We start from the raw sequence: 24,311 nt of genomic DNA on the forward strand, positions 1-24,311 counted from the left end.
GAGTTAAATGTAAGGAATAAACTGGAAGGGGCAGGCGTGAGGCAGGAGAACTAGCTGAGGTAATAGTCCAGGCTAAGTATCACAGGGCTTGAACTAGGACTGAGGCTTTGAAACAAAGAGGAGGAGATGGGTGGGGCCATAGCCCAGACAATATAGACAGACCAGGAGGAGGGAAGCCCATAGAGGGGCAGACCTAGAGCTCAGAAGATTGTGTCCGGACTTCACACAGCCCGGCCCTGCAGGGATCTTAGCAAGGAACTGAGCCATCCCATCTGGGGATAGCAGGAACACCCCACTAGGATCTTTTTCCAGAACAGAATTTCCCAGCCCAGTGCCCATGGTGAGTCAGCCCATCCATACCCATGGGGCCAGACTCTCCTACTCAGGATGGGGGTCCAAGCTGAGACACTGGAAACCTCAAGGCTGGGGAGAGGAGCATGCTACAAGCAAGGGAAGCTAGAGAAGTCACTTTTTACTTGGTCCTACTGTGTGATCATGGCCAATAATAACACTGACAATCTACCAAGTATCTACTATGTGCCAGGCATGAGGCTGAGTACCTTTGCTTATCCTATCTCATCCAATTTCCTGGACAACTCTGCAAGGCAAGTGTCATTGTCCTTATTCCACAGTCAAGGAAGCAGACTCAGAGAAGTGAAATAACACGCCTGAGTCACCCAGCTAGCAAATGACAGGGTGTGGCTCAAAAAGCTAACTTGAAGTTGTTCTCTAGGAAAGTGCCTCTCCTCTCCAGGTTCACATGCTTCATCGATAAAATGAGCATATCGGACTAGATGATCCGAAGGGGCCCTCCCTACTCTCACAACCGGAGATTGGGTGATCCAAAGAGACTCGGTTAAAAGTGCATCTGGGCCATTCATCTGGCTCTAGCACCAGGCCTTCAGCTGTACCCTTGCATACTACAGACACAAGTCATCCTGAAGCCCTGTCATCATTCATCTCCCTTTGAGACTTGAGGTCTTCTTGGTGTCTACTCCAATCCCTGCCTGCTGACTGTGGACTCAGGGTAGGTGGACAGCCCCAGGCCGACCATTGGAATATCTCCCAGTTACTCAGGCCCCAGCCCTGGTTTTGGAAGACTGTCTGTCCAGATCACTTAGGCATGAAGAAGCCTTTGGTTCTGAAGCTGAATCAAGTGGATTCAGCTGGAGATCAGTAGGGCTAGGTCTCCTGAAGCTGCATTCCTGGGGCCCAATACCTCCTCAAATTAATCTTAATCCCTTAAACTTAATCCCACTGCTTGGTCTGTTACCAACCCAACTCCTGAATCTCTATCTCCTTGACTCCCTGGTGCCGGGCCTAAATTGCATACTTATAGAGGCTATGCCCATCCTGGGGTCCTGATAACCTCCAGCCCCCTCCCCATCCAGCATTTCCCTGTGCCAGAAACCGCATGGCAGCTCGATTGCTGGAAAAGACCATCCCACGTGCTCCTGTGAAGGGCTTTGTAAAAATCTATTTTAAGGCCTGGAAAAGTCTCCCACCCTCAGCCCCAACCGAAGTCTTGACGAGCATTCTCTCTGGATCCTCCGGGGCCCCCGCCCCCTCACCGCCCCCATCCAGCTGCCCTATTTGAAGGTTTCCTGGGGAAGTTGTTACTCTGAACAAAACAAGCAGGAAGAGATTTTAAAACAAAACCAGCTGGTGTCTGGGCTGATGCTTCAAAGTGAGGAGGTCTTGGGGTGGGGGGGCTGGCTCCTCTGTGACGTGGGGTTCGGCATGACTGTGTGTGTGACAAAGTGGGTCGCCCACTGGTCTGAGCAGAACTGGCATTCCAAAACTAAGTGTTTAAGAAAATACATTTTCCCAGATACAGCTGGTAAGGGGTGTGTGACTCTGGACTCACGAGATATGTGCGTGTAGGAGGGCAACGTGCTTCTGTGGCCACAGGCCATTGTGTGTGCGCGCATGTGTCACTATGCTTCTGGCATCCGGGTCTCTGCATTAGTACTGGGAGGGCTCTGCCTGTGGGATTCACACAACTGGCTTTATCGTGACCACAAACAGTATGAATGGCTGTGATACGCTCTCCCGGCAGCAGGGGTGGCTCACCCCATGTGACCACGCACAGCATGCATGTCTCTCTGGGGACTTGGAATGCAGAGGCATAACTAACTACATTCACGCGCCTGTTGGCACTTGGGAGACTCCGAGAACACAGGGGAGACCGAATCCTGCAGACGTGCGTCTGTGAAGGTGCGTCCCTTGGCACAGGGCCAGGAATACAAGGGCCGGTTCATAAAGAATGGATGAGGAGTATGTCAGTCTAGGCATGGGGGGCAGCAGGTGTAGAGTTCAGGAGCACAAACCCAGAACCCCAGCTGCTGGGCTCTGAATTCACTAGCTATGTAGTTTGGGGCATCTTCCTGCCCCTTCTCTGTGCTTCGTGGAGTGGGCGGGGATTCCCCGAGGCAGTACAGGGACCGGACCCAGAACAGCACGTTGTATATGGTACGTGCTATAGAAGTACTTGTGGGTGTGAGGACCCTCCCTGGGTGCCCCATCATTGCAAGGTGCCCCCAACCCAGCCTCCCGTGTCCTGCACCCGCTCACCAGACTGGGGCAGCTGCAGCGTGCTCTTGCTCCACTGGGTCAGGCCCACGATGGCCACCATCTTGGCCCCGAGGCTGCTGCGCCGCTTCTTGGCTGTGGTGGTCCCAGGCCCACCCCCAGCTTGCTGGGAGCTGCAGATCTCACCACTGATGCTGGAGCTCCGAACCACGTTCCTGGAGGCCGCGGCCGAGGCCGGACCTGGCTCCCCGTTAAACATGGTCCGAGGGGTGGTGAGGCCTCAGGCAACCCTGTGAGGGAGGGCAGGAGAAAAAGGGGTCCCACATCAGGCCCCCAAGCCACTCTGCTGGAGCCCACTGCTTCCTAGCTGTGTGACTTTGGGTCAGTCACTTGGCCTCTCTGAGCTCGTAAGGATTAAATGAATAAATAAAGGCGGAGTACACCCAGGGTCCAGCTCATTAAATGGTACCATTCTCAGGAACACATGGCGGTCCTGGCAAGTGACCTGCTTTGGCAGTAAAGGCAGAGGCTGCAGAGTCATTCGGCCCACTCTTGAATTCCTAAGGCCTCTACACACTAGCTGTGTGATCTTGTGACCAAGCACCTTGGGGTTTCAGTGAACACCTCAGCAAAACAGGAAATACAAGCACTTACCTCACAGGGTTGTTGTAAGGATTAAATTAGAGTGTGTGAAGGCGCCTAGAACAGTGTCAGGCGTGGAGTAAATATTTAGGAGGTGTGATTACTTTCACAGCCAATAATAAGAACAGGGAGAGCAACAGTGGCCCCAGGCTGGGGAGACAATGGGAGGGGACCTCCTGCTAAAGGGGACAGCACAGAGAAGTATAAAGGAGCAGGCACGAGTCATCCTTAAGCACACGGCAGAGTGGCAGCCACTGGAGGTGTTTTAACCCGAATCCCAGGGTCTTTCTTATGCATTTTAAAAATAAACTGAACTCGTACTGCACATACAATTTTACATCCTGGTATTTTTCATTTAACCTCTGATCATGAGCATCTCCCAATGTCATTAGCATGTTGTAATATACGGCACACGTGTTTTAATACCACCAGAATAGTCCATTGTGTGGTGGTAGCATAATTGACTTAACTATTTCAATGCAGTGACCTCTTAGGTCAGGCCTGACTTCTTCCCTTCTCCCCGGCCTTTTAAACAACACCGCAACAAATCTCTTTCTACACTGCTTTGATCTGCTTCTTTCCTGAGGATTGATTCCCAGAAACAGAGTGACTAGGCTGGGTGTAGAGACTGCTGGGAGCCTCCCCAGTGCCCACTCTCCCTCCCTGCTTCCTGGCAGACTTGCTTTTGTCAGGTACCACCCATCCCATTTTGGAGGCAGATCCTGACTAGTTCAAGTCACTCAGTGAACGGCGCTCACTTGGGTAACTAGTACTGGTCCGAAGGCAGGCCTGTGACTCAGCTGGCCCAATCTGACTTAAGGGGAAGATTTGGATTCCATGCTTATGGGAAAGGTGGGGTCTCCCTCCCCGCTTCTTCCCTCAAGACCCTTCGCCCTAGAGAGGACCCAGTCCCAAGAGGAAGCCAGTGTCGCTGAGGACCCAGAGCAAAGGAAAGGACCTCGGGCCACCCTGGAGCCAGCCTTTCTCTGGTCTAGCCAGTTAAGGGAGATACTACGCTTATGCCAGTTTGAATCAGTGTTCTCTGTCCACCCAAAAGCAACCCCCACCTGACACCGAGGATATAAACATTTCCAAAGCTGCCTTCAACAAATATTTAAGCCCCTAAAACTCCGAGGTCTAGGCTGAGTGCCAAGGATAGGACAGTGAGCCAGGCCGACGTGGTCCTGCCCTCCCTGAGCCACCAGTCCAGGAGAAGAGACAGACAGTAAGTCACTGATTAGGTAATTAAATATTAAATCTGAGGGAAGACAGAGGGCACTGGGAGCCACTCTGGGGGAGCGAGGGAGTGGGGCAGCAGGCGTCTATGGCTCGGTTTTGTACAGAGATGGGATCTCCAGCTGTCTGGCCTCTACAGCTTGGCCAAAACTCCAATGCAGCAGGGAGCGTGCTCCGCTCAGAGTACCCGAAAAGAGGGCTGCTCCGGCAGGCTCTGCCTCCAGCTCTTCCCAGCTCTGTCCCGGGCTACAGAGCTCTTCCCAGGGCAGCTCCCCATCCCAGGCTGAAGGTCATTCTGCTTGACCCTCTGCCCTCAGACCTGTCACCCTGAGGGAATCTGACTTTTCAAAAGGACAGAGCTGAAGGGGGTGTGTGAGAATGAGGGAGAAGGGAAGGGGCCACCCTAGAGGATTCTGTCCTCAGATAGCTGTAAATGGTGGCCGCTTGCCTCCTGGTCAGCGCGGCGCCTGCCAACCAGGCAAATTGGGGCTGACAGTGGGGATGAGTCAAAGCTGTGTTCTCCCTCCTTTGTGGTTGTCTGGGCCGTTTTTGCTCACCCTGTGATACGGGCAGAGTCCCGGATTATATTTCTCCAGCCATCCCCCATTAACCTTGCAGCTAATGGAAAGTCCCCCTGGACTTGGGCCTATGATGATCTCTTCTCTTTAGTTTCCAATTCTAGTGCCAGTTTGTGTGTTTCTTTGGGTATCTGCATGGTCTCTTGGTGGATAGTGGGAGAAGCCTAATTTACTCTTTAAAGAATTTCTGTTAGGTGTGTGGTAGTCTCCATGTCACAGGTGAGAAACTAGAGTCTCTGAGAAGTCAAGGCCTTGCCCATCCTACTCAGCTAAGAAATGGCAACATCTGGACTCGAACCTGGGTCTCCCTTTCCCACAAATGTGCAGACACAGGGGCGCCTGGGAGGCTCAGTCGGTTAAGCATCCTACTCTGGGTTTTGCCTCAGGTCATGATCTCAGGGTGGTGGGATGGAGCCCCCTGTCCTCGGACTCCACAGCAGGGAGTCTCTCTCTGCCTCTGCCCCTCCCCCCACTCGTGCTCTCTCTCAAAATAAATAAACAAAATCTTCAAAAAAAAAATAAAAGATGCAGGCACGCTCAGCAGCTCCTGCTCCTCCCAGCCAGAGCTCACCCAAAGATGTGGGCCCATCCCTCCCCTTCAGCCTTTGCCCTGGGTCTCTGACTCTTTGAAAACACTGGAAAAAAAAAATCTCTGATGAGGAAAAACCTCTGTGGCCCAGGTTTTCACAGCCGGCTTGAGCAGTAATGTGAGGGCCAGGAGAAACCCCACCCAGAGCACAGCTGTAAGAACACCAACAGCACAGAGCAAGAGCTCCCCAGGCACAGCCTACAGGAAGCTCGAGTACCACTCCCAGGGGCTGAGAAGGGAGGAAGGTATGGGACAAAATTCCTGACCCGGCCAACCCAGGGGCTCATGTTGCCTCATGAATAATGAATGACATTGACAAGCAGATGGTTTGACATCCAGAACTTGGCTCCATCCGGAGTCTTCTCATCTTTAACCACCCAGGGATCACCCAGGGGGCCTGGAGAGCTCATGAATGCTTCAGAGCCCTGCCACACGGGCCACCCTCCACGGGACAGGAGGAGCCAAACCCGAAGCACAGGACCCAAGGTCTTGGGACCTGACCCCTGGGTTGGGCAGCCTGGGAAAAATAAGAATGAGGAAGTGGGATTAGAATGTATACAGACTCCTGTCACTTTCTCTGGGCGTTGGTGTCCTCATCTGTGTGTAAAATGAAGCGATTGCCTTAGGTGATCTCTAGAAGCCCTTTTAACTAGAGAGCAGAGCCTGTGGACACACACACTGCATTGGCAGGCTCAGAACTGGGGCTCCAGGTGCTTCTCTGACAGCTGGTCTAGCTCAAGAGAAGTGAGACAAAGTGACAGAGCCGGCCACCCAGTCCCTATGAGGAGGAGGGGGGCCTCCTCCCAGGGACACTACAGGGCATCCTGGTAGTTCTTTTTTTTTTTTTTTTTTTTAAGATGTTATTTATTTATTTGGCAGACAGAGATCACAAGTAGGCAGAGAGGCAGGCAGAGAGAGAGAGGAGGAAGCAGGCTCCCTGTGGGGCAGGATTGATGCGGGGCTCGATCCCAGAACCCTGAGATCATGACCTGAGCCAAAGGCAGAGAGGCTTTAACCCACTGAGCCACCCAGGCACCCCATATCCTGGTAGTTCTGATAGATTGCTAAATGAACTCCATCCTTCAACAATATTCAACAAGTCTTCAACAATCCCTGCCTCTGAGCATGACTGTCCCTTTCCCAGCCAAGTTCATGGCTCCCCAATGAAGGGAGCCCTCCCTCACCAGCTCACTCCAGCTCTCTCTGCTGCCTCCCACCTACTGTCACAGCAGCATCTACTACTGTGGCTCGGATTTCCCATCCAGGGGTAAGGACTACTGTTCCCACTCCTGAGGGAGCTCCATGCCAGCTGAGACCTTCCAAGATCCTCAAGGAAGGCATCTAGTGTTTTCTTTCCAGCTGTGGGTATGTGGCCTTCACCCTGGAGTCTTAAGTCCCAAGGGTGCTCCAAACCATCTCTTAAATCCTAACAATAGGGGTCTCATGGCTCTGCCAGGCTACCTGGGCCCCTTGGTCCCTTTGACCATGTGTCTAACCAGCTCATAAGCCTTTCCCAAGAGCCAGTGAGGCCATCCAAAAGCTCAAGACAAACCCAGCTACCCACCCTTTCAACAGGAGGGAGCAAGGAATCTGTCACAAGGGGACGGATGGGTAGGTCCACCCACAACAATCACTAATCCAGATCTTTCCCATGCAGGCCAGATTTAACCTCAGGATCTCTCTCAACCGACTGGTGAGAACTGGCTCGTGATTTGAAATAGAATCGCCATCCCTATTCCAGCTTGAGTCTTTCATCTTGTGGAGTAGGACCTCAAGGCCCAGGATGGGAAAGAGACACACCCAGGGTCACACAGAATGCTGGTGACAAAACCAGAGCTCCAACTCGAGTCTCCTAACTCCTAGGTCCCACGTCACCAGGGAGGTGCTTCCTCTCCACTTGGAAGAAAAGCCAAACTCACCGAATTGATGAGTCTGAGCGCAGGGCTCCACATCACAGGGGGCTGTGCTCCATCCAGTAGCACAGCCCTAGGGCATTTACACGAGGCTGCAGTTAACTTCCGCCCAGACACCAATTTTCAGGAAGGTGGTGAAGGCAGTCACAGTAGCTCCCACGAGGAGGTGATGTGGTAAGAGTCTGGAAGGAAAGAGGGAAGTTTAGAGGAAGGGCTAGCAAAAACAGCTATCCGTAAGAGCTTCCAGTAATTGGTGGCATAAAAAGACAGACTTTGGAGATAGCTCTGTGATGTTGAGCTAATCATTTAAACTCTCTGATTCTGTTTCCTACTCTGTAAAACCATCCCAACTCCTGGGTCCCCTAACCTGCCTTTCGGCACTTTCACGTCAGACTACTGTTGCTGAAGCCCCACCCACAACTTTAAAACTTCACAGATGAGAGACACTTGGAGGTCCAAATGCTGAGGAGCTCAACACCCTACTCCTCATTCCTCAGTCTTCCCCCTGACTGATAGGGTTTGCATCTTTCCCCAGACTCTGACATGCGAAGTGTGGTTGGGGAGGGGGGGGCTCCTGGCTCCACCCCCAGCCATGTCACCCTGAGCAAGTCATTCTGCTTCTCTGAACTTCCATCTCTTCTTCTTCTTTTTAAAAATTTTTTTTTCTTCTTCTTTTTTTAAAGATAGAGAGGGAGAGGGAGAGAGAGAATGTGCATGCAAGGGAGCAGGAGCAGGGAGAGAGGCAGAGGGGGAAGCAGGCTCCACGCAGAGCAGGGATGTGCAACTCAATCCCAGGATCCTGGGATCATGACCTGAGCTGAAGGCAGACAAAAGCTTAACCGACTTGCTACCAGGCGTCCCCCCATCTCCTCTTCTATGTGATGAGTCTACTTGCCACCTGGACCCAGACCCACTCTCCAGGCTGGACTGGGTGTCAGATGTGTATAATGAGGAGCAAGAAAACACTGATCAAAAACACAGGCTTTAGGGGTGCCCGGGTGGCTCAGGTCATGATCTCAGGGTCCTAAGATCGAGCCCTGTGTTGGACTCTCTGCTCAGCAGGGGGTCTGCTTCTCCCTCTCTCTTGCTCTGGCTCTCACTCTGGTTCAAGTAAATCAATAAAATCTTTAAACACACACACACACACACATACACACACAGGCTTTGGAGACAGACAGACTTGGTTCAAAACCTAAATCTGTCACTTACAAGCTGTAGGATGCAGGGCAATTCCTTAACAAGCCCCCCGACCCCAGCCTACTGCTCCTCATCTCTTGGCCATGAGATAAGAATGCTTGCTTTAGGATTATTAGATGAAATGTTGCAAAATAAGGACTGGTAACAGAGCTAAATGCTCAGCTGGGCAACTATACTGTTACTACTCCTAATGGTGCCTTTGTAAACAGGGAAGGTACACAGGTGTCAACGCTTATTGGTCTGGATAGCACACCAAATGCAACCACTTCATGAAGGCTCAGAGACCAACAGGATCACCCCTCCATTCGGCCCAGGCTGCTTCTACCCAGATCCCAGGACAGCATGGGTTCTGGGTCCCTGTGCCTCTTAGCTGAGGTGGGAGCTGGCACGTGATGCTGTGCTGTTTTCTGTCAGCATCTCAGCTCCCAGGCCCCCACTGGATGCTGGGTCTGGCATTGGAGACCCCTGACTCAACTTGGACCCAGCACCAGGGCTGCCCACCATATTTTCCATCCCAATCTATGCCCCTGTCAGAGGCCAGTGTCTGCCTCCACAGAAGGGTGGAGGGGTTCTCTTTTTTCCTAGCCTCCCCTTCCCCTCGCTCAGGAAAAGATGGGCAGGTGACAGGACAGGCATGTGATGGGAGAGGTAGATTGGGCTGAGGGAGCACACCCAGCTTGCACAGGGAGCACCATACCAGCTCCCCTCCTGATTCTGTGACCTTTGTCTCCCCCAAGCCGGACTCCCACACACAACGCTATACACACACACAGGGAGAGACAGAAGGCACTCGATTTCAGATGTGTAATCACACACCCTACAGACCCAGACAGATGATATACACTTAAAGACATAATCACATGTGTCCACAGAGAAGCACACGCACCCCCGAGATAAAGGTACACAGAAGCCGCCACACTGACGCCACAGGCTTTTGCGGACTCATATATGTGTAGACACCCATGCACACTCACACACACAGCCCTCCTTGGCCCCTGCCCAGCCCAAAGAGGTGGGAAGAGCCCAACCTTCAGTGGTCAGGGAAGTGGGAAGTGTCTTACCTGGGTCTTGGGTGTCTGTGGCTGAGGCACGCATACCGGCTCTGGGCAGGCGCTTGTGTGAGCTTGAATACACACACACTCATCCCCGCTCCAGCCCCCAGTACCACTCTCCTGGCCCCCATCCCTGCAGGTCGGACAAAAGAGCTCCTCGGTGAGGTTTGTGGTGAGGAGATGAGAAGGCTGGCAGGGAGCAGCTGCTGTCACCATGGCTACGGGGCTGACCCACTTCTCCTCCACCCAGCCTGGCCCACCCAGCCCAGGCAAGGGAGGACAAGCAGCTTTGGACAGGGAAGCCCTCCCCATCACACACGGTAAAGAGGTGGCCCTCTGAGGGTGTGGTAAGGGATGGGGTGAGCACCAGACTAGTTCCTGCATAGAAAGGCGATAGACAGACATTCTTTGAGGGGAGCAAGGTACTCAGAAGATGACCCCCACTAAACCTAGCACGTGGCCTCCCTCGGCATCTGCACCTCTGGTCTCAGGGACCCTCCACGGGCCACGTGCTTGCCCTGGACACATTCTCAGACACAGGCCTCATGGCAGGGCAGAGGTGGGGTGGGCAGACCCAAATCTGTGTTCCCAACTCCAAGGACTCAAAACACTGAAGGGCAAGAGAGACCCAGAGCTGGTTGAACCCTGTGTCCTGCTCAGACCAAGGTTGCGGAGGGCAGGGCTTGTCCTCCCTGCTTGGACTAGGGGCTGCTGGAGGCAGGGCCATGCCTTCATTCCTCAGCCTGGGCTGCCATGGGTCTTCTCTCAGCCACGGTGCTCCTGAGGACATGGCCTTGTGTCTTTCCCTCAGAACTGGAGATAGAGAGGAACCACACAGCCTTCGGACAGCTCAGTTTTGTGAGATCAGTCACAAAGCAGAATGAATCGCTCCTGCACGACAGCTTCCCGTAGCTCCCCATTTCCTTCAGGATAAAGTAAAAACCCCTCATGCGGAGGCCCGTAAGCCCAGTGGCCCAGCTCATCCCCTGTTCTTGCCCCTCATCTGTGTTTCAGCTGCACTTGCCTCGTTCCTGTTCTTCAAAAGTGCTCTGTGTCTCTCATCTGCCTGGAATGCTCTTCTCTAGCCTTCCTACCCTGCATTTGTCTGCGTACCCCCTTTGCCTGGCTGATCCCTACTCTTTGCTCAGTCCCATATGCAATGTCATTTTTCCAAGAATCTTCTCAGCCAAAGTGAGTCTCCCTGTCATGCTCTCCCAGACTCTGCACTGGCCCTGCCTATTATGTGAACTGTGTCCACCCCACCCCACCCCACCCCGCCTCCAAAAAAAGATATGTTGAGGTAGAAACCCCAGTACTGTAGAATATGACCTTGTCTGGAAGAAGGTCATTGCAGATGTGATCAGTGAAGTTGAAGTCATGTTGGTGTAGGTTGGGCCCTAATCCAAGATGACTGGTGTCTTTAAAAGAATACAGCTATGTGAAGACAGAGACACACATTCTCCCATGGGAGAATGCCATGGGACGACGGAGGCAGAATCTGGAGTGAGGAGCAACAGATTAAAGAATGCCGGGGATTAGCAGCTGTCACCAGAAGTGAGGCGAGAGCCATGGAAGAGCATCTCCCTCAGAAGGAACTGATCCTGCCAACACCTTGACCTTGGACCTTTAGCCTCCAGAACTATGAGAGAATTAAGTTTCTGTTGTTTTAGGCAAGCCAGTTTGTGGTGCTTTGTTATAGCTGCCTTAGGAAACTCATATGTTGCTATTCCTCATTTGTTCAGTGCCTGTCTTCCCACACCCCAGCCCCTGGTGTGAGCTACCTAAAAATAGACACCATGTCTTCTTCACCAGGAAACTCTAGGGCCTGGCATAGGTCTGGCCCACAGTAGGGCTCTGTAAAAATGTGCTGAATGAATGAATCATGATCTCAAACAAATATTAAATTAACAGTATTTGCAGTTGGATAGTAGAATTGTGAGTCATTTTATTTTCTTCATATGACATACTGTGTTTTTCTAAGTTCCCACTTGAGAGACTATATTGATGTTATCATAAAGAAAAACTAAAATACTTATTTTTCTTTTCAAAACATACATTAAAACAAGTCATTTCCACCAATATGTGTTTTATGAAGAGGAAGAAGTTCTGCTATCTGCTTGATAACTACTTTTTCATTGACTAACTGATTCCTCCTTGTCTTACTAGAGCGTTTTCTGGAGTCAGATCCCCAGAGCTTGAGCTCTGGGGGTCTTGGGAGGAATAGATTCCCGGTGGGAGGGGTCCAGGCAAAGTACGCATGCTTCTCAACCCTCACAGCTCACAGCTCATGGGATCCAGCCAGATGTGGCACCTGTCACCTGGTGGGGGCTGCCAGACTTGGCACTTGTGAACACCACCAGCCTGGCTGAAGGACATTCCCAAACAGAAGCAAAATCCTACCCTTCATGAGTGTACCCTCAAACTTGAATATTCACACAAATCACTTGGGGATCTTGTTGAAATGCAGACCTCAATCCCATACATCCCATGGAGAACCTGAAAGTCTGCATTTCTAACAAGGTCTAAGGTGATAACCCACGTTGCTGGTCTATGGGCCACCCAAGGCACTGAAAGTTAAAGATTAAATATTCTGGTTATTCTGCAAGAGTGAAAGCTCCAGGATAGGGAGACCAGAAATGGCACACTGGGAAGTGCACTGCAGAGTATCTCAAAAGACAGGTGGGATTTGGAGAGACAGAGTTGGCAGGAAGGAGGTGGGAACTACCTGGGAAGGTCCAGAGAGAAAGTGCTATGTTTGTAGGATGGTGAATAGAGAGCAGTACAGCTGGAACAGGATGTAAATACAATTGTGGGAGGGAGGGCTAGAAAGGTAGGCTGGGAACAGCCAATGAAGGGCTCTGAATGCAGGGCTTCTTAAGAAGCTTGGCTTTAATCCCATAGGGAGTGAAATCTGACATGACTTAGATGTCTGTTTTACAGAGATCAATCTGACACTGAGTACAGACTCAGAAGAAGGTCTGACAGAAGGAAGAAGAGTCAAAAGGCAGATAAGAAGGCTACACTGCTTCAGATAATGCAGACGGGAAAAGAAAAGGGGTGCCCAGGAGTCATGCGACGGCTTGGGGGTTGCCTAGATGGGACACTGTTGGGAAGAGGAAAAAAAAAAAAAAAAAAACAGAATCCAAAGTGATTTACAGGAAGGGTGGAGAATGAGAAGCACTATCAGCAAAGCTTGAGGTCCCAGAGGAAAACACTGGCTTAAGGGGAAGATGAGTCCCATCTTAGTTGTGATGAGTCTGACTTAATGTTGCAACTCCCACATAGAGGCACTGGGCAGGTAAGCAGATTCAGTGGAGCCCAGGAGAGCAATGTGAGTGGGCAGGATTTGGATGTGTACCATGAAGGGAAACTTGAGGTGCAGAAAAGAAAGAGAATGCCCAGAGGGGAGTACAGAGTGAGCAAAGGGTGAGAGGTAATATCCAGAGCGAAGGGCAGGAGGAAAATAGAATCTACTCAAGAAGAGAGAATCAGCAGGAAGGTCAGAGAAGATACCGTTGAGTATACAGACAGCCAACCTGGAGGCCCTACCGTACTGTGACATCAAAACCAAGGAAAGGCCTGTCCAACCAAGGCTGTAGGATGGCAAGGGAAGCCCAGGCTTGAAAAAGAGCACTGTTCCCATGGAAAGCAGGATTTGAAATGGTGGCAAAGAGGGCTGGATTCCCAGGAGTAGGTCTGGGCTTCAGCAGGATTCCAGCGAGCTTGGTTCCCAAGCACTTATTGCAGATCAGCCCTAGCACAGGAAGACCGATTGCTTAACCTGCAAACACACATACCTGACATGTGCGCACCCCAGAACTTACCAAACCCCCAGGGCAAAGCAGAGAAACGGGGAGAAGAGGTCTTTGGAGCAACACCTTATGACCAGGAAGCACATAATTTATCATCCAACTACGACTCTTGAGAGTGAGCAGAGACGACACCAACAATCACACCACAGGTGTACATTAAAACAGTCCCAGGTAAACCCAGCCCTGTCGTTACCCTCCTCCTGGGGGATACTGATCCCCTCCAAAATGTCCATTTGCTCCCGTTCCACCTTTCTAGATGGGGTGGCGGAATTGAGCCACAGGCGGTAGAACAGGCAACCTCATACTCCGAGGCAGTCCCCGACCCTTCCCCCCAACCCCGCCCCCCCAGGATGTTGGTGGATAGGGAGATCGGCTCCCCCCTCTCGGCAGCACCATGGACAGCGACCGACCCAGCTCTCTCCGCATCCCCTGGCCCCTGCCTCAGTAGCGGTGAGGCTCGATCAATATTTCATAGGGGAAGGGGCTCGGGTTACCAGCCCCCGCGCCTAGCTGGAAGGCGCCGCCCGCTCCCACCCCTTCTCCCCCACCCCATCCTGGGAACCCTCCCCAGGAACCCAGCACACCCACCGCCCTGAGGCGCACTCCGCATTCCCGGCACACCGCTCCGCCCCCCGGACCATTCCCGGGGCACAAAGACCCGCGTACACGCCACGCAGCTTCCCGGGGCCACTCAGACGCACCACGCAGCCAGACGCGCGCTGTACAAAGACCGCGACTACACAAAACAACAGGCACACACCACACCCAGCAGCAAGCCGCCTAGACACACAGCACACACACAATGTCTGGCAGACACACACCGCGTGGAGAGGAGTGCACTGCAGACCCCCTTGCACGTCACACTGACATCCTGGCATGCATGCACAAACTCACCTGCTACTCACAGAGAATCTCAGACACACATATCACACACTGTGTGTGCGCACACCCGCAGCATGCCTTCACAGAGTCCTTCAGACATATTGCCCAGAGCTACTTCACCACACACACACACACACACACACACACACACAAACTTTCTCTCTCTCTCTCTCTCTCACACACACACACACACACACACACACACACACACAGTATGCCTTCACAGAGACCCTCACTAGGGATACAGAAGCACATGCCTCACACTACCCAGGACCCACACCCTCCTGGAGCCCAGGCCTGCCCTCCTGCTGTGGACATGGGACTTCCATCCCTCCTGCCTGGCCCTGGTGTTGATTCCCACGGATACATTCTGTGTGTACTCTGAGGCCTCTGGGGGCAGGGTGGGGGTTGCGGCCCAATACCCCAGGGCAGACAGACAGTAGCTCAAAGAGGTGAGAGGGGGGAAGCAGGGAAAGGGGGACCTTTGAGACCTCAAAGCCTCCCCAGCTTTGCTGTCCCCAGGCCCCCAGCTCTGGGGCCTGCAGGCCCTGGGATGGCCTTGCCCTCACCTGCAGCTCCCACAGCCTCTGTGCTCTCTGGGACTCCCACCCTCTGGGAGGCCTGAGGTTTGTGTTGTGCATGGGAACCAAGAGAACTGAGGAGTCTGCAGCTCCTGCTTCCCCCAGGCATACCCAAGTGCTGCCTCAGAGATGAAGGGACATGCTATCCCCATCTAGACACTCCAGCTCCAAGAGCCTCCCTCTCCAGTAGGGGAGGGACAGGTAGCACAAATTCTCCTGTCTACAGAATAATTATGGCAGGATTTTCTGAAAGAAACCCAAGACAGGGCATGAGGTAAGGAGAGGGAAGCAGGATGGCAGAGTGGGAAGAGACCCCAGATTTTCCAGGCAGGTGGAAGGGAGCTTCAAGATTACTTAGGCCAATAGGCCAGGTCTCTGACGTCCCCATAGCACTTCCCAATTTTGCATTATGCACATGACATTGTGTGCCCCCTCAACAATTTCTGCCAAATCTCCATACTCTTGTACAGTTCCTTAACTATGGTCTTATAATTGACACTTTTAACTTACATGCATTTACTGTAAATAGAAACTTTGTGTTACTACTATAAATGCAAAGGCTATTATTGCTTTCAATAAGTAGAAAATAATGGTAAAATAAATACAGTAAAAGCAAACTGTATTATTAAATTTTAGCTACACGGAGTTGCCAGTCAAGACCTCTTTGTTAAAAAGCGAAGGGTAGCAGTGCTGGAAAGTTGTTAAAGACACACTGGCACTTTCTCCCTGGGACAACCTTGGACTTGACGGAGTTGAAAGGGAACCGACTTTCTCACTACGTGAGCCAGTGCTATATAATGACAGGTCCATGACCCACTGAAAGTCACCTCAGGTCCTGCTGAAAGTGCTTCTTCTCACTGTGGAAAGCTCTAGGCTTGCCCGCATCCTGTAGGAGCTTGGACACAGTGGCTACCTCGAGCCCTGGTACCACAGCCTCAGTATCACAATCCATTCTGATAATAACAATCCTTAGAAATTGCTCAATTCTCTCCCACTTACAAATTGACCCTACAGCCAGTCTAGTATGAGCTGTACAGCAGGAATTATCATCCCCACTTCTGAATGAGAAAACAGAGGCTCTGAAAGATTAAGAGATTTGTTCTGAGTCACATAGCCGCACAAGGTAGATCCTCAACTCCCACCCCACTTTTCTACTCTCCCTGCCTCCATCTGTCCTCCATCATTGGAAGCCCTTATTCTAGGCTGACCTCTTCCTGGGCACGGGGGAGTAGAGGGAGAATGGTGACCTTGCATCTGCCTATAAGGCCCTCACAATCCTGAAGGCAAATAGGCAAGTGAGTAAGTAGAGTTTTATTCTGGAGTCACACTGCTGTGGGTCCCTAGCCGAATAATGGCACCTCTCTGAACCTCAGTTTCCTTGTCTATAAAATGGGGATAGTAATAGTACCTATCTTACAGGGTGTCAGGGTTCAATGAAATAATGCTTGCACATAGAGTCTGGCACAAAGTGAGGACTGAAAAATGTTTATTATTAGGGAAGTAAAACGAATAGAATTAATTCAGGTTTAAAAAAAAAGGCTGCTGGGGGTGGGCAGGCATGACAGTGTTCTTCACTGAAGAGAGGAAATGAGTTCTGTCTTAGAGAATGAATATGATTTTCATAGGGAGAACTATCCTGTCTTCTCATGCCCTCCTCTTCCTTCTCTGCCCACTCCAAAAAGAAGTGAGAAAATTTAGGGTCTCATCTTCCTACCTTTCTGCTCTGGGCTTTGAGTGACAACTGGTAGGCTCTTCAGAGTCTGCACTAGGCCTTGCTGGCCCAGGAAAAGACTCCCCTTTAAGTCACAACGCCTGGGCTGTTTTCTCCAGGTCTATCCAGATGGAAGGTTGGGGGCCAGGTCCACCACAGCACTCTAAGGATTCTAGCAGGTGTCTTATGTACTTGCTCAACAACAAAGATGCTCCCCACCACTACCTTTCTCCAACCCGGTCAAGAGCAACGTCTGGCTGTCTGACTTGGAGAGCCTTCCCAGCAGGCTGCAGTTGATTGAACCTGGGTGGGCACCTGACCCAATCAGATCCTGAGCCAATCAGATCCTCTCATACAAGTTTGGACTTGGATCAGCCAAACCCCGGGTTCTCTGAATATGGCCCAGAAGGAAGGACACCGTTCAGCAACTGTAGGGTGCCCAGGGTCTGGTAAAGCAGAAAAAACCCAGCCTGTGGAGAAAGAAAGATAGAAGCAGCTAGCAAGGTGCAGAAAACGGCCACTTCCATTTCTCCTGACCTACAGGTCCTGCCTCCCAGAAGCTACCGATTTTTCTGCCCCTCTGTTCTCAGGAATCTCTTGTGTCCTGGTAATAAACCCTTTTTTAAAAAAAAAAATATTTTATTTATTTATTTGACAGACAGAGATCACAAGTAGGCAGAGAGGCAGGCAGAGAAAGAGAGAGAAGGAAGCAGGCCCCCCGTTGAGCAGAGAGCCTGATATGGGGTTCGATCCCAGGACCCTGGGATCATGACCTGAGCTGAAGGCAGAGGCTCTAACCCACTGAGCCACCCAGACACCCCTGAACTCTTCTTTATTACTGAAGCTGGCTGGAGTGGGTTTCTATATACAAGCAAAGACCTAATTAAGAAAGGGGAGAAGCTGGGAACTAGAGGCGTAAAGAGGAACAATCTTGGGAGGGAAAAAAAAAATGAGTGTGTCTGCACTGGATGAGCTCCGCTAACAGAAGATAAGGATGTACATCTGTAGATGTAGCCTCTGTACAGATGTGGCCAAAGAAGGGCAAATTAACACTGTCCAGGAAGGGCCGGAAGGGTCCTCAGAGGCCTCGCAGCAAAGGTGACAGCTGAGCCGGTTTGGAAAAGTGAAGGACATTTTCCAGGGAGACGAAGCAGGGGTGGGGGAGGCCTTACAGGCAGCAGGAACAGCAAGTGCAGAGGCACAGAGGCACCAAACAGCCTGACGTGTTAGAGGAACTGCCAGAAGTTCAAAATGGGCGGGGGGTGGGGTGGGGGAGCAGGGAAGATGAAGCTAGAGAGGCGTCTGTCCGGTGAAGATCACAAAGGCTTTGAATTCCATGCTAAGAAGCTGAGGCCTTTCTTGTCAGCAATAGGGAGCTATTGAAGTATTTTAAGTAGTGGGGGGTGACAGGGTCAGTTCTGTACTTTAGAAAGATGGCTCTGGGGCCATACGAAGAAAGGACTGGAGAAGGCAGGCCTGAAGGCAGGGAGGCTGGTTAAGAGGCTGCAGCAATGAGTCATCTGTTCCTTTCATCCACTGACCAGCTCACTGTGTACCTACTGTGTGCTGGGGCTAGGCAACACAGCATTCCTGACCCCACGAGGTTCACAGGCCAGCAAGAAAGAGAAACAAGGAAGAAGCAATTCAAGTACGATGAGTGTCATGAAGACCTAACGAGGTCCTATGGAGCTGGGGGCGGGGGGGGGGGCAGTGTTTAGTTTCTGGTTTTTAGGCTTCACCGGGGAAATGATGCTGGAGCTGGTATCTCTCTGAAAGCTAAGTAGGAGTTAACAAGGCACAGGAGGAGGAGTGCATTCCGGGATGGAGGGACATGTGCGAAAGTCCTGCTGCTCAGGGAGAGGGAGAATGGTACCAGATGAGAGAAAAAGGTAGGCAAGGAGCAGATCACACAGGGCCTCGGAGACTGCGTCAGAGTCTGGCTTTGGTTCCAAGAAGACTTGGAAGGGTCTTACACAGGGAGATGATACAATCAAACGTTTATCTTTCAAAGATCGCGCTGGCTGCGGTGTGAAAAATGAAATAATGCAGGGCAAGAACAGAAACAGGAGGAGCCGACTCCAGGAGGCTGTCCATGCGGTCTAGGCTGGGAGCCGGCGGTGGCCTGGAAAGGGGCGGAGGGCAGGGAAAGAGATACAGAGAGCTAACACGACTCGCTGAGGACGGCTGTGGGATGTGGGGGTGAGGGAGAGGGAGGTGTCCAGGAGAACTTCCAGCTTTCCAGCTTGAGCAAGTGGGTGGATGGTGGCAGCAGAGACGAGCTGGAGATGCTGGAGGCAGAGCAGGTGCCGGCAGGCGGAGCTGGGGACCTGGGGACCTGGGTTTGGACCCCAGATTGTGAGACATCTGAATGTGGCCCAAGAAGCAGTTAGACCTGCAGGGCCTGAGCCCAGGAGAGACAGAGACTGCTCAGGTCCAGAGAATAATGAGATTACCCGGCAGTGGAGGAAGAGTGGGCAGTTTAAAGAGAGGATGGGGGAGGGGACCAACTGGGAGGGGGGAATCCTAGTGGCAGCAGGGCCTGGAGGCAGAGTGACCAGAAGCTCTGAACTTGAGCAATTAGAACCATGGAATCTAAAGGTTCATTCCCTCAGCCCCAGGAGGCCTCCGGCTTTGGCTCTACCTCTCTGGCCAAGCCTCCGGCCTCAGCACAGACACTTTCCCTCCCTCTCCCCCAGCACCTCTTCCTACTCTGAAGATACAGCTCAGGGAGCCCCTCCTCCTAGGGGAGACTTCCCCAAGTCCCAGCATGCACTCTGCTGTCCAACCTGGGTCTGAATCCCAGTTCTGCTACTTGAGGGCTGTGTGACTTGGGCCAAGAACTTTAACCTCACTTCTGTCATCTATATAATGGAAATAATAATCGTACCTACCTCCTAGGATCTGTTGGACGGTGAGTATGTAAAGTACTTCGCGGAGAACCTAGCACACAGTAAGCACTAAATAAATGTTACTATTATTAACATCCCACCCACCTTGGGACAGTTAGTCATGCCCTCCACCTTGTACCTCCTCCACTTGGGAACTATTTGCAGGTCTGTGTCTCTCCCTGCCTCTTCCTACCCCTACCCAATTTGTGGGGCTGCATAATATGCAGGGTCCAGTGCTAAATGAAAATGTAGGACCCTTGTTCAAAATGAGGAATTTCAAGATGGTGACAGCAGAACACTAAACGGAGCCTGAGGTCCTGCTAACACAGGGCTCCTGCAGCCTTAGACTGGGGACACCAGCCCTGTCCCCGCCCCCACCCAGCCCCGCAGGCCTGGCCTGGAGGAGGTGTCAGCCCCAGGCGACAGAGCAGAAATGCCAACAGACATCAAGATAGGGTTTTGTAATTTTCATCCGGAATTTCATTTTGTCCTTCCCGTAGAAATAAGACCAACTCCGTTTTACAGTTGACGACACTGAGGTCTAGAGATGGGGTGGGCCTTGCCAGAAGTCACCCACCTTGAGAGCTACAGAGCTGGGATGTGAACATAGGCCAGCCTGGTACCAAACCGCTGCCTTTTGCCCTCTGGCTCCCTGGGGAGGTAGGAAGAATCTGGACCCAAGGGGTGAACTTTGTCAACAAGGCCCAGAGAGAGGGAGCTGGAGGGACCGGGCCCCACCCTCCTGGGGCAAACCACATAAACAACCAGCTCCCTGGGCGCCAGGGCTGCTACCCAGGGAAGGGGGCATGAAAGGGCAAAAGGTCACTCCCAAGAAGGCTCTGCCAGGGCCATAGACCCAAGCCCCTGCTCTCTTGAAATGAAACACTGCCTTCTCGGCTTAAAGCTCTTTAGGGGCTGCCTTTGGCCTCAGGAGAACTCCTAAGCCTTTAGTACCCTACTGACCAGGAAGGTCTGGCCTCTGCCACTGCATATTCTCTACCCTCTCTCCTCCACTGCTGCCCTCTCCACCCCCCCCCCAGCCCCTTCCAACATCACCCAGGCCTGAGCACACACTGCTCCCTCTCCTAATCCCTGCTTCTTTGCCTCCTCAACTCTAGGCTCCCTGAATCCTTCCTTTCAACACAGTGACACTGGTGTCATTAGCAGTCCTGGGCCATCCCAGGCTAGAATGGGGCTGGAATGCAGGCTCCATGGAGCCAGGGCCATGTGGCTCACAGAGCTTGGTGCATCCGGGTATCTGAAGGCATCCCCCTTGCAACAGAGGCAGGAGGGTCCTGCACTCCCTCTCCCCTTCTCTCCATTCCCCCCTCATCCTCTTTTTCTTGTTCAGGTGCCTTGAGCCCAAGGTGGGAAAAGCCCAAACTTGCAAAGGGAAGAGATGGGGGGGGTACATCCAGTCACTGCATCTAATCCCCCAGTACCTTCTTGATGGGAGTGGAGCAGTAGGAGTGTAAATTATGCCTGTTTTCCAGAGGAGTCTGAAACCAGTTGCCTGAAGTGGCACCAGAGCCTGGAAGTGGGGAATTCAGGATTTGAACCCAGGTCTGTCTGATGCTCACATACCTGGTGTCCTCTCTGCCCCTGAACTTCCGGCCAGGGAGCAATCGTTTCTCACCTGTGCCTTCAGTTCACACACACCCAGAGCAGCTCAGCTCCTCTGTCAGGTCAGCAAAATCCTAGTGCAGAAGGCAGCCCCGTGGTCAGTGAGAGGCCCGTGTAGAAAGCATCCCTTCCCTGCATCAACAAAATGCCAGCGTAGGAGAAATACAGACCATCACCCCCCAAGCCCTAGTCAGCCAAACACTAAGGGGAGACACCCCCATAGTCAGCAAAGTGCTGCACCCCAAGTCAGCAAAAAGCCAGTGCAAGAGACACTTCCACACCCCTCTCTGCCCAGGGCCCAAGATATGGGCTGGGGTACGTGGAGTCCTCCAAGGTAGAGCTCTTGGGGTGCAGTAGGGGGAAGCAATGGGGCTAAGGGCTGCTGCTGCCTGGGGGAGGAGGCTGCAGCTGGGGAGCCAGCAGACTCGGGTGAGAGTTCTCACATGGCACTAATGAAATCAACCACCAGCCTGCCCCCCCTTCCCCAGGGACCCTCCAGGCTCCAGCTGATGCAATGCCCAGGCCAGATAATTGTTTTCTTCCCTCCTTAAAGGGCCAGCTGCTGTGGCAGCTGTGGATGTCACCCAGACCCCTGAGAGACCCCACAGAGCTTAGCACCTGGTTAGGGATAGGGGGAGCCCAGAAAGTAGCAGCTTGGCCCCAGGCTCTGCAGAGGAAAATCCAATTAATGTCCGAGACCAGAAATGTCTGAGCAAGGAGGGAGGGAGACAGGAGAGTTAAGGCAGAGACTGTGCCAGGCCCACAACCACATGCCCCCAGGGAAGGGAACCTGGTCCCTGGCTGTCCTCAGCACCTGGCTTCTGCCTGCCTGTCCTGTCAAGTCCTTGGCAGGGGGGCTGCTGGTGAGTTCAGCAGTGCCAGGCGCTGTGCAAAGCAGCTCAGATCCACCATTTCAATCACTCCTCCCCACAGAACTGGAAGGTGGGTCTATTTTACTGAAGGAGGCTCCTAGAGGGGAAGTGATTCCCTCAATAGAACACACCCAGAAAGTGGCAGAGCCTGGGTTTGAAGTCAAGTTTGCCTGACTCTGGGCTTCATTCCCTGCAGAGCGTTGAGTAGGTGTTGAACCCCAGGGCTGGGGTCCCTAAGCCTGGCAGCCCCAGTGCTGAGGGCAGGAGGGGGTTCTGTGGGCCCTAAACAGGTTCAGAAGGGCACAGTGCTAGGTTTAAGCACAGATTTCATGGTCCCCTTCCCCAATTCCAGCCCCCACACCCCCAAACAGAGAATGTCCCATTAGGTTGCTAGCATGCCCCCAGGGACAGTTGGCAGCTGCCTGATTACAGACTAATTGGTGGCTGGCAGCAACTGGGGGTGGGGGGCAGGGGCTGGCTAGTTAACCCCTTGATAACCAGGCCTAGCCCAGAAGGGCCCTCTCCCTGCCATTTCAGGCCCCAAACCCAAGGACCCTAGACTTAAAAAGGCATCATAGGCAGAGGACAGGACCAAAGGGGCATCAGTCTTCCTCTCCACACCTAGACAAGACCCTTGGGGCTAGGGGTGGACATCGACATTCACCCAGGCTCCCCAGACCCAAAGAGGCAGTGCCAGCCAGCACCCCTTGTTCTCTGGCCTTGGATATGGCATTGCCTACTCCATTCAAGACCACAGGAGCTATGGGCTTTCCCTGGGTTTACAGGCCCAGGATACTGGTCTTGGTTGTCCAGAGAAGGTGATGTGGGCATGGGCCCAGGCAGCATGGAGGTTAGCCAGTAAAGCTACACTCCCCCTGAATGAAAGGGTGTCCAGGTTCCCCAGTAAGAGTCCTGCCAAGCCTGCATGAACCCTGGACTCCCCACCGTGGATTGACCAGTTGCCTTTTCCAGCTTCCTAAAAGCCCCCTCTGCCAACCCTAGGACTAGAGTGAGTACTTTTATTTCATGGCTCCCCTTTTATTTCATGGGCTTGGCAGGGGGGTGTCCTCTGGGCATCACAATGGTGTTTCATTGGGAGGAAAGAGTGCCTGCTTCTCAACCAGGGCACAGGCAGGAGGGAGAAAGCAGGCTGCCTTCCAGCTCCCTTTCCAGGAGAGATTTTAAGCACTTTCCAAAAATGCCATGTGAGGCAATGCTGTTGAAGACCAGGGCCCCAGGTGCTCTGAGAATCAGCAAAGAACTCAAGACTCTGGGGTCCCCTACCCCATTTTCCAGGCTTCCTCAAACACCCCACGTTCCCCTCTCATACATTAGCCCCCAACCCTGAGCCATCATATAACACTCTGCTCATCCTCTGAGCCCCTACCCCCCCCCCCAACCCTGCACGCTCACATCCCTACGTGGCGCCTCACGGCCGGAACCCCCTCCCCCCGGTGGTCCCCCAGACCTCCGCAGCCCCCTCCCCACGTCCACTCCCAGGCGAGCGAGGCCTACTGACTTACCCAGAGGTGGGGCCAGGGTCCAGACAGGGAGGGGTCTCTGCTGGGCGAGGCGGCTCCACAAGGCGGGGCAGGTGCTGCCCCGGGACCCCGCCCCGCGGACCCGGCGGTGGGCGCGGCCCGGTCCCAGGCGGGCGGCGGACTCCGAGGGGGTAGGGGCGCGGGGCGGGGAGGGGCGGCGAAAGAGGCTCACGGGGGCATCGCCCGCCACCGGGCCGGGCAGCTCCGCTCCGCCCGGCTGCGCTGCCGGCTCCGCAGCCGCCACGGTTCTCAGCCGCCGCCGGGTGCAAAGCCCAAGCCCCAGCCGGCGGGAGGCGAAGAGGGAGGCGGGGCCTGGTGGGGGCGGGGCCTCGGCCAGGCAGGTGGGGCCACTGGAGGGGCGGGGCCACTGGGGTAGGGCCTCTGGTGGTGGGCGGACCTAGGAGAATGGGGAGAGTCTGGGTTTGCCTGGTTGTAGGGGACCCAGGCTAACAAGACCCTACCTGAGGTTTCTGGCTTGGAAACGTGGAAGCGTGGGAGGGTTGGGGTCTAGAAAACGCCTCAAGCCTCTCCACGTCCCTAGGACACTCTTGCCTCATGGCTGTTTCTCCCTCCGCTACCATTTTTATCTGTACTTTTTCATCCTTCCTCCTCTTAGGGGCACCTCGCAGGACATCACTGGCACCAGGTACTCCATCCTGGAC

At 53.1% G+C, this 24,311-nt stretch overlaps 1 protein-coding gene across 6 annotated transcripts in view; it reads right to left on the reverse strand.

Moving 5' to 3' along the window:
* The window catches only part of RIMS3 (regulating synaptic membrane exocytosis 3), a 40,091-nt gene extending 16,151 nt beyond the window's left edge, over positions 1 to 23,940 (reverse strand). For 2 of the 6 annotated variants that reach the window (XR_009345228.1, XM_059136770.1), the window contains exons 1-3: positions 23,632 to 23,940; positions 7,497 to 7,672; positions 2,575 to 2,822 (exon numbers count right to left, since the gene is read on the reverse strand). Coding sequence is in view for 5 of the 6 variants with exons in the window: in XM_059136770.1 (XP_058992753.1) it covers positions 2,575 to 2,791 (217 nt within the window). In the remaining variant the exon portion in view is untranslated. Of the gene's footprint in view, positions 1 to 2,574; positions 2,823 to 7,496; positions 7,673 to 9,748; positions 9,880 to 19,616; positions 19,666 to 21,197; positions 21,219 to 21,249; positions 21,369 to 23,631 lie in introns of those variants that run through there. The other 4 variants (XM_059136772.1, XM_059136771.1, XM_059136773.1 and 1 more) reach the window with 4 other exon arrangements.
* Positions 23,941 to 24,311: the final 371 nt, after the last annotated feature.

This window comes from Mustela lutreola, chromosome 10 (assembly GCF_030435805.1).
Source record: "Mustela lutreola isolate mMusLut2 chromosome 10, mMusLut2.pri, whole genome shotgun sequence".
NCBI lineage: Eukaryota > Metazoa > Chordata > Mammalia > Carnivora > Mustelidae > Mustela > Mustela lutreola.